Genomic DNA, 14,903 nt, shown 5'->3' with positions numbered 1-14,903 from the left:
AAAAGACCCCGGTTGGATTTGAACAGTGAGCCTTCTTACTAACAACTGTACCACAGCTGTCCAAAAAGTTGTAAATATAAAGCTTGTTATCGAACACTTCATCGTTATCCTCTGTCAGTGTACTTACACTATCTTCTGCTTGCATCATGTTGCCATGACGTTATAAAACAAGAACATATGTAAACAATCAATATTTGCTGAACGGGAGATCAATTGCACCCCCCCTCTCTAACCAGCCGGACACTGGATCTGAGATTTCACGGGTCACAGATAAATCAGATTGAACTATTAGTCGGTTCAGTGGTGGGCCGATATTTTTAAGTCCAACTTTACAAGAGAAGTTTATGAGAGACTCAGACACCTACTTTCTTTTACCTCCATGTCCACTGGACCATTTCAGATTTATGTGGAGTTTTCAGATGGCTCTTTGATCTCAGGGCTGTCTGTTAAAAACAATGTTCACCTCACTGGTCAGAGCACATCAGCGCCCTGGATGTGTGTCAAGTTCCCTGGCCCGCAGCTGTTACCTCTCCACATTGAGAGCGCCATGGACCATGTGACCAGCAGAGTAAATGATAGAGTGTCATGTATGTCATGTTCACCATATTCACACAGACCGCACAACAAAAACAGAAAAACACAACCATATTTCAGTTGTTTGAGGCAAATCATTTCCATATGACGAGCAGGAGAGGTAAAAAGAGACAAACTGAACACTTCAAGCACTCAGGGCTGAGATGAAATGGGATGGAAAGCAGCCTTTCATGCACTGCTATCCAGGCCACTGGCCTTGCAGCCTGTGGTAAAGTGCCAGATACTGTAGTTTATCTGAAAAGGCAGAAACCCTGCAGTGCCTCGTGGTTCTAGTCTGATCCGTCCCCACTTTGTCCAAACTGAAGAGGACGGCCCATATGTTTGCATATTGTAGATCATGTTACGGTTAAACATTGACAGAGACTCTTTTGTCTTTAAGTCAAATTGGTTTGTCTTCTTTTTAATCTACAATGTTTTACATTTTCAGCATCCTTATCTTCTCACACACTTGAAAACCAGTTATGGAAGTTGACTTAACAATATTTACAATATATAGTACTATATCTCCTGGTTAAACCGAAACAGAAAATAAAAGGTACAATGTACCCCAAGATATTGAATAAATATGACTTTCCGACATGTTTTCTTATAGTATTGTTTTACAGTGTGGTACTTTTACTAAAGTTAAGTTCTGTATACTTCAAAACCCATTATCAGAGAAAGGTAGAAAACAGGGAGGAGGGCAATAGTTGAGTTTACCAGGCAACACATCATTAAATTCATCCCTGTCTCTATATTATTAAAACTTCTACGTCAAATGATGATAATGATACTAGCAGTAGTGATAATAATAACAAAGCCTTCTTCAGTCAAGTGTCTTCGTTTTGTGTCGTATTGTCAGAGTGGAGGCCCAGTGTGTTTTCATCTTCTGTTGCACAAAATTCAAGCAAATGTAGTAAATGTAAAGATACTTAGAATTTGAATTTACAAGAGGTTTGTTTTCTCTCATCGATCAATATTCCTGTAAAAAAAAAACACAAATAAACTTTGAATGAGAGAAATGAATGTATGCGTTAAAGGCTTCTGGAGAGTCACCAGCTGTTTGGACCAATAATCCGGAGACTCCACACAGTTAAACCCAGTTCCCTGTGAATGTGTGTCCATTATTTATGGATATAGATACAGGCTGAAGGCTCCATGGGGGGGATTAAACGCACGGAGTTCGCGGTGTAATCCGGTTGGAAACGCGTGCAGGCCGGCGGGTGGGGAGGAGCCTTGAGACCCGGGACATGCTGGGGGGGGGGGGGGGGGGGGGGGTCGGCAGGGTTTCCCCTCATGGAGCAGCAGCAGGACGCATGCGCTCCTCCCCTCTCCGTGTCTCCATCCACCCACAGCGCAGGAGCGGAGGATGAACTTGTCGCGTTACCTGCTTAAAGGATCCGCTCAGCCCAACCTACTCCCCGGATCCGTGGGCGCTGACACTTTTTCTCTTTCTCCCGGAAAGTTGCAAAAAGAGGATATTCCACTTGGAGAGAGGATTACGCACAAGTAGGAGATCAATGGGGAGAAGAAGCGGATGATCAGAGCGGATTAAAGCGAGGACTCCGAGTGTGTGTGTTGTTGGTGAAGATGCGGAAACAAGAGGAGAAGCGACAACAATCTGGATTCTGAACCTTGGAGACACCCAGACGCACCGGGAGCGCAGCAGCATGCCCCGGATCAGGAGCAGGATGAAGACCACCCAGTTCCTTGGAGACACTTGCACCCAAACCCCCTGAAGTTTCCTGGACCTGCTGTGCCATGCCTCGGGCTGACTTCTGCCACACCATTCCGCGGGACTGACGGGTTTGGCTGGACCTGAGTCGCCATGTCAAAGGTCATTCAGAAGAAGAACCACTGGATTACCAAAGTGCGTGAGTGCGCGGTTGTGCGGGACGCGTGCGGGGAGCTGCGCGTAGAGCTGCGCGGCGGAGCGGAGGATGGAGAGTTCCCGCACATCGGGCCCCTCCGGGAGGATGCGCTGGATTATCAGGAGGGGAAACTGTGCGAGGGGGAGCTGCTGCTGGAGGTGGAGGGGCTGCCGGTGTCTGGATTACCCCTGTATGACATTCTAACTGTGATGAAGTGCTGCCAAGGACCCGTCCGGTTCAGGACTGTGCGTCAAGGTAAGAGACACAGGGAGAGAGAGAGAGAGTCAGCAGCACACACACACACACACACACACACACACACACACACACACACACACACACACACACACACACACACACACACACACACACACACACACACACACACACACACACACACACCCTAACAATGACTTCAGTGAACATTACATTGACTTACATTGACTTCTTGGAGACTTACTCTAACCTTAACCATAGGTACTACTTGCCTAACCCTGCTCCTAAACTTAACCGACAACTTAAAATGTATTATCACATCAAAATGGAATACTTTATGATGTGGGGACTTGCTTATAATTGCAATAATAACATGTCCCCCTAGTGCTACACCTGTGTAAACAGGTGTAGGTCCCCACATCTAGCAGTACCTGGACCACACACACACACACACACACACACACACACACACACACACACACACACACAGTCCTGTCTCCATTCCATGACTTTAGAGGACATAACATTGACTTCCGCAGATTTCCAGGAGACTTGTTTCCACCTTACTCATAGTAACTACTTTCCTAACCCTAAACGTAACCCTATAACTTTGGCCTAAACCTAAACTTAGAACTTGTCTTCACCTTTTTATTTATTGATTTGCCTTATAGGGAGTAGCTTTTTGTCCCCATAAGGAAGACAAGTCCCCACAATGTGACTGTGTGAACAGATTTATGTCCCAGACAACGTGGGTAATATGAGTAACACTTGGACCACACACACACACATGTGCAAAGTTTTTGCAGCTATCCTTAGACCCCAAAGACACTGTATTGGCTTCTGTTCATTGGGGACAGCTGAAACCGAACCTTAACTATGAACACTTCACGTCCAACCCAAACCGTAACCTAACATCAATTCACATCTTACCCCTAACCCTAACCAGTACCTCTGAAACTAAGTTTGTCCTCATTGGGACTATAGGTATTATTGGTCCCTTTGAGGACTACTGGACCTGATATGGTCCTAATAAGGTGACAAATATGAGTATACACACACACACACACACACACACACAGACACACACAGACACACACACACATTAAGAGTTTAGAAATCCCACTGGAAGTTGTTTCATAATCACCATGTGGCCCACTGTTAAAAGCACACAACAAAATGGTGATCTATGTGAAGTAGGGCAGCGGAGCAGTGTTGCTGCTGCTGCTCAGATTGTCTCCACAGCAGCCCGGAGTTTTCGCAGCTTTGACGTGAAGCTGCTCTGACAGTCCTCCTGCCCCCGTTGCTAAAGACACTGGGGGTCAGACCTGCAGGATCACAGATTAGGCCACTTATACAGCTCTGGGGCCTCATCCATAGCACAGAAAGTCTGCTGAGAAATTGGGATTGGTATTTTTCTCTTTTTAGACTAAATTATTTATCAAGAAAATAAAAAATAATCGTTAGTTGTGTCTCTAGGTGTAATACTTTACTGTATCAGCATAAGATTGAAAGTCATCTGTCACTTTACGTTAGGGGCGGGCAATTGATAATTTTATGTCCTGGTTAATCTTGAAGACATCCACTATCACTAAGCAAGTCTATAGAGACTGTGACATTTTATGACATTTACAGTCTACCATAACAACATGGATCCACTCTACAGTCACTAACCAACAGTCTGATTGGCTGTGCTGATGGCTCAATTCAGTCACGTGGCTCATTCATAGGGTCTCTGTCATGCTTGACATATTTAATGGTGGATGAGGAGCCGGAGATGAAATAGGACTCAGCGTCTGTCTTGTGGTAGTAGATTGACTCTTCACAGTCACATATTTGTCAGAGCATCTGTAAACTCTGTAGACTGTCAGGCATCTCCAGGGAAAACACGACAAATCTCCTCAACCACCTTAAAAAGAAACAAAACATAAACAGTTATAATACAATCAACCAATACAATAAAAGCAGCAAACAATGGAACAAGGTGAGTGACATGGTCACGTTCTATGTCGGTAAGGATATTGGGATTGGGAAGCTGTTGACAATGTGGGTTTTAATAGACAATATAAATGCATGATCTAATCTGCCAGTGTGTTAAATTAAATATTCTTTAATAGTGCAAATTAAGACTATAGGCTGGTTCCAGCCTGGATATATATTGGGAAGAAAGATCCCAATTCGGATTGAGGATGGTGATTGTGCCTTTAAAAATATCATGATATAATTGTTTGGAAAGATTGTTCACTAATATAGTATTTGGGTTATCATCTGCCCAGCTGCAAGAAACATTTATTGTCATTATCAAGAATCTGTTGATAATTTTGGTCTGTGAAATCCAAGGGGATTTCCTCAGATGTCTTTTTATCTTTCTAACAGCCCCACACCTAAAGCTATTCAGTTTACTCTTAAAGAATAAATCGAATCTTACTATTCAAGGAGCTAAAACCTGAGCATTTTATAGCATTTTTCAAATTTTTTACTTATCAACTGAAAAGATTTATTGCTCGATCATCCGATTGTTTCAGCTCCACTTGCGTCTGTAAATAAATGTATTGTTTATTGTAAACCGAGGACGACATTGTGTGAGAGAGCGGGACACCACTCATGGGCAGATGGGGTTGTTTGTGGACATGCTCCCTTAGTGTCGGATGAGCTTGACCCACTGTCCACAGTCTGCTGCTTCTGCAGCTGTCCATGAGACAGGCCAGAGGGAGCGGGACACGGCCACACATTCAAACCTATTCTCTTTTTGCCTCTGAGTATCATGTGTGGCTTTTGTTGTCTGCAACTCTGGTCAAATCTGAAAGTTCTGTGAGAGACACTTGTCTCACTCTTCTTTCATTCCCTCGCTCATACACTGACACAATGTCAGACAAAGCTTCCAGTGCCCCTTCTCTGGGGAAATCATTAACAGCCTTATATAACCATGGTTTAGGTCCAGCGAAGCATCATGGCGTTTCTGGTCTACTGTATGTCCGTTAATGGCTGTCAACGCCTGACCTGTGAAGCTGAAGTCTCGACCCCTGGGACAGGAGCTCAGCACTGCTTGCTGCTTTGTTTGCGGAGCAGGCGTTTGTTTGACATAATCAGACCAGGCTGGCACCACAGGGAGATTTTTTAATATCCACAAACGGTTTTCTAATTAATCTGAGCTCCAATGGAGAATGGTTTGTACTTTTAAATCCTTCTGCAACTCTCGCGTAGACATTAAGGGCAACATGAGTTGACTTCATTGCTCCGTCATTATATAGCGTCTTGCTTGAGGCAGCACATTTTCCTTGTCTCTAATTAAAGGAGAGGGGTATTCACTGACAATCTGAGACGCTCACAAAACCGTCATTGTGCCCCACAGTCTGTTGGGCTCCGATGCAGAACTGGCCCGGGACAGTGATCCAGGCCGTCCCGGACCAGACGACAGGTTGGGGGGATTGATCGGACCTCTCTCCTTTCCTCTAGAAAGAGCGGTGGGTCTTATTACAGGAGACCACATCGCCTCTGTAGCGTTATGGAAACACTATCAGTGTGCGCAGGTAGCGAGGTCACTGCTGCGGTGTACTACAGCGCCCACAGGTGTGTTTCTCCCACTGAGGAATGCAGAGAGAAAAGAACACCTGAATGAAATCGGAGCATTCCTGCAGAGAAGGTGAAACATTACCCTCCTGTGGTTTGGGCTTTTTATTAAGCTCTTCAAATAACACTTCAAACTGGGATGGAATGAAAGGGATTCAAGAGCTTCTTATTTATACAGCAAATGTATTATGAGTGTGTATGTTTTTCTGTTTAAATCCCATTGGCCTGGCGGAGAATACACATTACTGGTTGGTTTGCTTTTTTTAGGGGTTTTTCAAAGTTTTACCCCATTGACTGTCTTCACAGTGTAAAAACCCAGGGCTGATTGAAACCAAAGTACATGCTCAAAAAGTACACATTACAGGCAAATACACAGAGTGATTGTGCAATATACTCTCATTTTTTACCTTCCAATAGACTGTGTTTACTTCATATTTAATTACATCAATGCTTTTCTGTTTGCAGAGGCCCAGGTGACGCATGAAGGGATTCATGTTTGGCATCATTTGAGGTTAAAGTACAGAGAGGAAGGACTTTGACGCATCTGTTTAGTGCTTATCTTTTATGAGCAGTTGAATTTAGCCCCTGGGTGAACGGTTTTGTCATCATTCTCTTGTCCTGGCTAGGATTTTTTGAACACCTGAGAACAGTGATGTCCCTGCAAAAGGTTGTGCGTGAGTGTGCACTGATGAGTCAAGAAACAGCTGTGAATAAGTTTTACAAATTCTTCATGCCTCTCCTGTTTTTTAATCTTTGAAGTGAGCCACTACCCCCGCCAGCACCCAAAGGCTCTGGAGGTTTATGGTGCCCTGATCACGGGTGGGTTCAGCCGGGGGTCTGTCTGATCTCCAGGACAAATGGCCTGTGGTCGCCTTAGATCTTTGCATTCAGTTGAACTCAGCCAGAGCAAATGCAGGCTGTTGGATGCCTGGCATTCCTGAGATGTAGGGGCCAGGAGTTCACTGGTACACCCTGATCACCCTGATGAAACAGCAAAACCTTTATACCCCAATTTCTGTGTTTTTTTCTTACTTTCTCCCTGCTCACTCCTCAGAGAGATGGTGGGGTAGTGATTTGGGAGACCATCTGTTTAATCATTCAAACCTTCAGGATAGAAGGCATCTGTCCTGGTTAAGTCTCCCTGAGCCCAACTCAGCGTGGACCAACTTCAGGGTCACTAATAATCGACCCCGCACTGTGGCGGAGGCAGCAAAGCAAAAAGCAAATCACAGGGCTTTTATCCTGTAGACAAGATAGAAGACATGGAGTCATACATAAATCTGTTCATTTAAGGCGGACTAAAATTTGAGCAAGACAACAAGCTGTAGTGATGATGCTGCTATTGGGGACACTTATAAATGACTGCAGGAGTAACGGATGCTACTCGTTAAATCTCGCTCTGACCGTTCACATGCTTCTTTTCACTGTGTGAATAACGATTTTCATGAAAGGTTTGTCATGGCGATTCAATGACGCTTTCATTTGCTACTGGATTAAAATAAGATATTCAACTAGATTTAAAAAAACATTTCATGGTTATTTTGCAAGATTTTAAACATAAATTAACGAGTGATACACCCGCAAAGTTCACCACCTTTGTTAACTTTGTCCGTTTGTAAAGCATTTGGGAAATTCAATCTACGGCCTTGTTTTTAAGGGGATCCGGAACATGAAGGGTTAGGGCCAAGTGGTAGGGCTAAGGGGAGAACTGGGACGATGCATTAGTGTGTTTACCTCCTGTGGTGACCCTGATGACCCTGTCAACACCATGAGTGATGGCTGTTGTCATGATCGATGATGTCGGTTATGTGGATGCATCATCCCAGCTCTAACCAACTGTTGTTTGATGTGTGTGTCGACACTTCTTCCGTGGGTCCTCAACAACACACACAAGAAGTTCAAATGTGTTAAGACAATCGAAAGGACAGGTGAACAGACAGACAGAAGGAGACTCCTCCATATTTTAGTTGGATGTGAGGACTTTGCAGACAAACATCTGCTCTGTGATGTGCTTGACACGGAAATTCTCCAACAATTGCTCAAGTGTAAGGAGTTTGTCAGATTTCATTAAGTGTGATTAAATTAGTAATTTCCCTGAAAGGTTTGTCAAAGGATTTTGACATGAATCCTGCGGCTATTTCTCTTGCTTTTCTGTGTAGCGTCCGCTTTCTCCTTTTCCTCTGGTGCCCACCAACACTTTATGAGCACTGGGTGTGTTGGAGGAAGCAGTAAAGGCCGGAGCATGCTTCTGCGTTGTCAGGGGCCCGCAGGCACGCAGCTGTAACGCAGGACTCGTTCTCATTCATGGTTTTCCAACCGTTGCGCGTGTTGCCATGCAATTCCCCGCCAGAACACTAGGCGCAGTAATGTTTTTTGTCGAAGTCGGCTCTTCTTCCTGTGTTGCACGAAGAAGAGTGATTTATTTACATCACCACGGCGGCTCCTCAGAGCCTTTTTCTGGTGGAAAAATCTGCCGGTTAGTGACGGGTTATACTAGTGGACATAGTGTCGGATCTCTTCTGCCAAGTGCTCTTCTATTTGGTCCATATTCGTTCTTCTAAATCTTCCGTGGTTTCCGGGCATGAACCGGAAATGCGACTCCGGAAATGATGTAGTTAGCAGACCAATCACAGCCCTTGCGGGCGGGTGACGCTTGCGGGGCTTTGCCATCTAGTTAGAAAAATTGTCCGACGCACGTAAGGACGTAAGAAGGGCCGTGAGGGGCCCCGAAGGGCTCTTGCGTCTCCGGGCCCGTGAAAACGCAGAAGCATGCGCCGGCCTTTAGGCTTTCCAGTCGTTTTATATGTCATCTTTTCAGTGTTTTTTGTGCCCAGACTGTATCACAGACAGAGACTTTGAAGTTATAAAGATTAGCCGCTTGTGAATATGGCTCTTCAGGCAGTATTAGTTTGACCTTCATAAAGTTACTTCCAATTAATGCTATCAATGGCAGCAAACCTGGGAAGAGTCTCTACTGCCACACACAAGAAGACATTATATACACATTTAGATGTGCAACTTTCTGAGGATACATATTGTTCTGAGACTTTTCCCCAGGTGGTGGAACAATGAAGTTGAAATGAAACAAAGGACAGACAGGAGTTTATTGTGTGTACCCTGCCTCTCGCTTAATGTCAGCTGGGATTGGCTCCAGCTCCCCTCCCCCCGACCCTCAACGCATAAGTGGTATAGATAACGGATGGATGGATGGATTGAATAAAAAAAGTATGTTGCGGAAAGTTTGGCACTAGTCGGCAATCTTCCTGCAACTCTCTCCCTGCAATTATTTTCATATTTTGCTTCAAACCGTGTGCGTGTCTGTGTGTGTGTGTTTGTGACTGGAGGCTTGATGTATTTGTGCATTATTTAATTGGGGCAGAAAACAGGTGTTAACCCACAGGGAGGCAGGAAGTCTCATCTGACCCTTTGTGTCCATACAAACACGCAAATGTTATATTCAGCTGAGTTTCAGCTGAAGCATCCGAGTGCAGTCAGATTGTCTTTTTCTCACAGTAATGACCTCAGCTTGAAATGAATGCTGCAGCTGATAAAAGAGGGTAAATCCATGTTTGTACAGTAGGTTTATTAAGAGAAACTCCTCCACATCATGTGAGTGACATTCTCAGTAACACAGAGAGCCTCCAGGGTTTCTGAACGAGTGTGTTCCAGTTTAAATGATTGAAAATCTCACTCTCACTCAATAACAATGTGCACAGTTTCCTGATTATACCCATTATAATTTTAAAATTAAAGTTAAAAGGAAATAGTTACTATTAAGGGGATTCAACTTTTTTCAGTTTTCCATCGTGTCCCTTTCTTTTTTTTCTTTTCCTCACCTTTTCCTCACTGCCCCTTCTTACATAAGGTTTTTATTAGTAATCAGCGTAAGGTAATGCTGGAAAATGCTGGTTGTCAGTGAACTCATCACATTTTGAGAAACTGCTTTTGTGACTCAAATAGATAAATTGGCATGAGTTGGTATAAATAATGATTTCCAATGCGAAACAAAGAAAAATAAAAATGTAAACAGGCAAAGACCTGAAAATGTTATCTCCTCTAATGTATTAACATCGGTTTATGCAAAGTATCTGTTTTTTAATTGTAACAGGGAATTAAATCAAATGTGTGTTACATCTGTAACATTTAAATTTTGTAATGTAAACTCCAGGATACCTGCATATGGTAATTCCTATTTTATAAATGATTGACAGGTGTTTCCCACTAATGACTTGTGGTTGTGTGATGACGCAGAATAATCTCTCTGACCTCTGAAAGTGAATATACTCTACAGATGTTCGGTTTGCATAATGAATGACTGAAGAATGGACGTTTGGAGACCTGCTCAGATGATCTTGTCTGTTTTTGCTCTTTGTTGCTTTGTTCTACCTTTGATTGATTGTTGCTGATAGAAGTAGAATATTTTTTTTCCCCAGGAAGATTTGTCTGATCTGCACATTACTGAATATTTTATTCTATCGAACACACAGCTCTCAGGCTTCTTAGCTCAGTGATACAACCAAAAAAACTAAGAAACCGGGACAGAAATAAAACAACATCACACACAAAAAATGGGCCTCTCTGAGTCAACAAGAACAATCAGATGTATGACAATAATAACACACAGATGTGTTTAGGAATCATATACTGTGTCATCTCTAACTAGCTCCCACATGTTTTGTGTAAAAATGTCAATTGATCAAAACTAAATTGCCGAACTCCAACATTAAGGTGTGTTTTTGTCTGAATGGGCAGAAACCGAGACTTTAGAAATAATGATGCAGACACCTTCCTGATCTCGTCTTATCAGTTACGATGTATCATGATTTGTCATTTTCCTCTGACCACAAAATAATGAATTATTAGCATCGCCGGCCTTGTTGTTTGATTGACATGATATGCAATTATTTTGATTATATATATCCGTCCATTTAGTCAAACATCGTAACTCACTGCCTTACTTTACTGATAGGTCAAGATAGCATGCCATAGGTCGAGCTTCCAGTAAGCGCCCTCTACTGGATCACGAAGCAAACTACTTCAGATGGTTTCATTATCTTGTAGACTGTTTTTTTTTTATTTGCTATAAGATATTATTACAGTTTGAATATACTATTTCTGCAGCCAGGTGACGGTTCCTTTTAGATCTGTCATGTCATCCATCTTTAAAAATTGTCAGCTGTTGTGCGGTTAATTTCTATATTTTATGCTCCAAAGCACAGGAGGTGAGAATCTGCTAACAATTTCATGCCCAGTGTACGTGAATGGTCCTCTGGTGTGTGTTTTCTGAGTGATTTCCCTTTTCTGCAAGATTATGATGGTTTGAATCAGGTGATCCAGGAAAACAAAAACAGAGAGATACAGCTTTAAGAGCTCATCGGATTCTATCGCTCACTCAGTCTCTCAATGATGTACTTAAACGCACGGGCAGTGCCCTACGCTCTCACACATGCTACTACTAAGTCAGTCACACTCACACACACACACACAAACACACACACACACACGCTCAATGCAAGAGATTCTCGTATAGTGGAGCTAAATTGACCTTTAAGCTGTGCTCCCTCTATATTCACACATCTGGAAGGGATTATGCACCATTACAGGCCCTGATTTATACACATGAATCATAGTTCTACTTTTTGTGGAGTTCTTTGGTTTTGTTGTGGTTTTTAGGCTCAGTAATTGCACCTTCCCTTGGATGCAAATAACATACAGTGTGAGAAACGCTCTAATTTTCCCAAAGCTCCTCTGTCATCAAGTGAGTTTTCAGAAAACTGGACAAGAGACTTCAGAAATATTTCTATAAATGAATCATTTGTGCTCAGTTCGTAGTTTGTTAAATAAAATGCTGCTTCTCTTATATCATTACTCTCATCATTTAAACCTTGTTGTTTTGTTTAGCAGAGGGAGGAGAAAGGTTTGCAGATGATCCTTAGAGGATTTCTCCTGCAGCTGAGCTCTCTATCCCTCCCCTCCTCCTCCTCTGTCAATCTCCAGAGATTCAGGTTGTTCATAAGCTCTTGAGGCTGACCCGGCCCTGTTCGGTTTAGCAGTGTATAAAACGCTTTATGCACTATCATCGGATATCCTGACACTAATGTTCACACTGCTCTGTAATCTGGACCATCACGTGAACATTATAATTTTTTAAAGGAGCACAAATAATATATATTAAAAAAGTTAGTGTTCATTAGTAATTTAAAACTTCACTTTACCCTGGATGTACTGCAGTGATGGCTGCACCAGATATGAAGCTGTGAAGACGTTCTGTTGGCACAACACCGCTTGTTAATATTTGATGAGTTTCAAGGTTAGTGATCTGATGTGGTGCAAGATTAACTTGTACCACATTAGACCTGGAACGTTTCTCTAATGTCTCTTCTACAGGCAGTGATGATTTAGATCAATAAATGTAATTGATATGTTTTATATTTAGTCAGAATTTATGCCAGTGTCATTAAAATGTGGACCTATAGGTTGTTGTCAGCTACATATAGGAACACCAAGTGCAAACTGTGTCTTTTTATGTCTTTTTACGAGTGGATTTCGTTATGTCTATCCAAAACAACGACCATTGTTTCCTGAGTTTTTCTTCACTTCCTGTGTTCCACGGGATGGTCACTGGAGGGTCGGCCGCCCTCTGATGTAGTAGAGCACGTTGGATCATAGTTATATTGATATGAGTTGGCAGGGGAGCAGCCCAACAAACATTTATTCATGCAAAACATCTGGTACCCGTGGTTACTGGAGTGCAGAGATGTTTCAGGTGAGGCTGTTCTCAATAAAGATATAATCCCATTAACAGAGCCCTCTAGTGGTAGAATTGTGTATCAATATGATGATGCATCCAAGGGACTGAGAAGGGCCTGTTGTGGGTAGTAGCATTCTAATATAAATATTTAAACATTAGATTTTCATAAATGAGAATTTATGATAAATATGCAAATAATAATACTTCTGAATTATAGTGGAAAATAATAAAATTAATCATTGTCCCAATTGACTGTTGTGGTCTTGAGGTTTTGTGTCTATAGAGATCAGGTGTGTTGTAGAGGGCTCTGATAAACTTAAACATGCTCAGTGGGCATTACATTATTAATGCTGTGGTTATTTGGGTTGATTGACGAGTTAGATTCAGAGATGTTTTTATTCAGAAGTTGAACGGAAGTGACCCATCAGCTCAATCATGATGTGAATATCATATTTCAGGTATAAAACTCTGTTTGAGCAACACTGATCATTATTTGAAGCCCAGGGCCTTCATTACCGTAATCATCTGTTAACTCGTAAAAGATTGGAACTTTTACGAGCATAAAAACATAAATATGTTTATAGTCGTATTTTTTTTGAAGTATCTACCTACAGCTGGTTTTGTTTACACAGACTCTACCAAAAAAGTCCCTGTTCTCAAAGTTACACTTAATCCCAGACACACACATTGAAGCTAGAGTCACAAAACAGACACAACTTTGATCTCTGAGCTTCAGAGCAACCCGACTGCTTTTCCCACGATCTTGTTCTTCCCAGAGTCTTTTACCCTGGAAAAGGTGAAAAGGTTCAGTCACACCAGAGGACAGACAACTTCAAACAGGTGGAGAGGAGCCTCCGTAGGTTCAAACAGCTTCATGAGCTCCCGTGTGTCCGTGTGCGTGTCGCAGCATCCACATTATATCATGCATTCCCAATCGTATATACCTGCAACCTGTGGCAGATGGACGTCTAAATCAAAGGAGCTTTGCAGGAACAGGCCTCTTCAGTATCTGATATTCTCATCACTGTCGGGAAGTCTGATGACTGTTCCGGCTGAGGTGGTTTGAGTTGGTCACAGTAGCAAAGAAGAAAGCTACAACAATGTATGTGGTGAGTGTTGTAAAGGAAGCCTCACTGTTGTAGTGTGTATCCTCCTGCAGCTTCCTACAGGTCAGGAAAAACACTATGAGAGGAAAGTTTTAAGACAGAACAAAAGCTTTCTTAATTTTTCTTCTTTAAGTTTCTCGTTCTTTACTGGTTATGCGCCACATTTTTCTCCTCAGTAAACAGTCAAATTGCTTATTTAACAGATGTCGATATGAACCAGTAAGAAAAGAGTTAAGTGGTTTTTTTCTCTGTGTTCTGAGAGAATTACTTTAAACCAAGCAGAACTTCATAGGGAGCTGTAAAACTCACGCCAGCTCATTTTGTAACAGTTGATGTTTCAGTGTTGAATGACAGATTTCTTCTGAAAAAATAATCATGAACCAAATAATTTGATAATCCTGCTTTGTGCAAATTCTGGCTGAGCAACTTGAAAACTTCTGTCAAATTTCTGTCCAACAGTTTGATTCATCTGCTGTCATCCGCTCCAAAAGTCATGTCTGACTTTCCTGATGAAGTGTTTGAACAAATCAAACAAGCCTTCTTTAAAACCTATTTTTTCCCTCGGCTGGCCTTCTTTCACATACACATCTACCACGATCCAACACATGCCTCCAAATATCAAATCCCTTGCTGCTTTCCTCCAGCTGCGGCCATGAATCACTGCGTTTCCAGGGTAAATTTAGACTTCACAAAGTGAGATAATGATGGAAACGTTTTTCCTGAGCAGTTGGTGTCAGCTACATTAACTTTGAACACTCAAGTAACTCGCTCTCCTTCTTATCTCGTGCTGCGCTGCTTTGTGTAAACTTGACCTGAAAC

At 42.5% G+C, this 14,903-nt stretch overlaps 1 protein-coding gene across 8 annotated transcripts in view; it reads left to right on the top strand.

The window, feature by feature from the left end:
- Positions 1–1,892: 1,892 nt before the first annotated feature.
- LOC133005701 (membrane-associated guanylate kinase, WW and PDZ domain-containing protein 1-like) overlaps positions 1,893–14,903 on the top strand; it is an 87,907-nt gene continuing 74,896 nt past the window's right edge. For all 8 annotated transcript variants that reach the window (XM_061075469.1, XM_061075468.1, XM_061075467.1 and 5 more), the window contains exon 1: positions 1,893–2,699. In XM_061075469.1, coding sequence (XP_060931452.1) covers positions 2,402–2,699 — 298 coding nt within the window. In that variant the 5' untranslated portion in view covers positions 1,893–2,401. The remainder of the gene's footprint in view (positions 2,700–14,903) is intronic.

This window comes from Limanda limanda, chromosome 7, assembly GCF_963576545.1.
Source record: "Limanda limanda chromosome 7, fLimLim1.1, whole genome shotgun sequence".
NCBI lineage: Eukaryota > Metazoa > Chordata > Actinopteri > Pleuronectiformes > Pleuronectidae > Limanda > Limanda limanda.
This window is presented reverse-complemented; position numbering and strand designations above follow the sequence as displayed.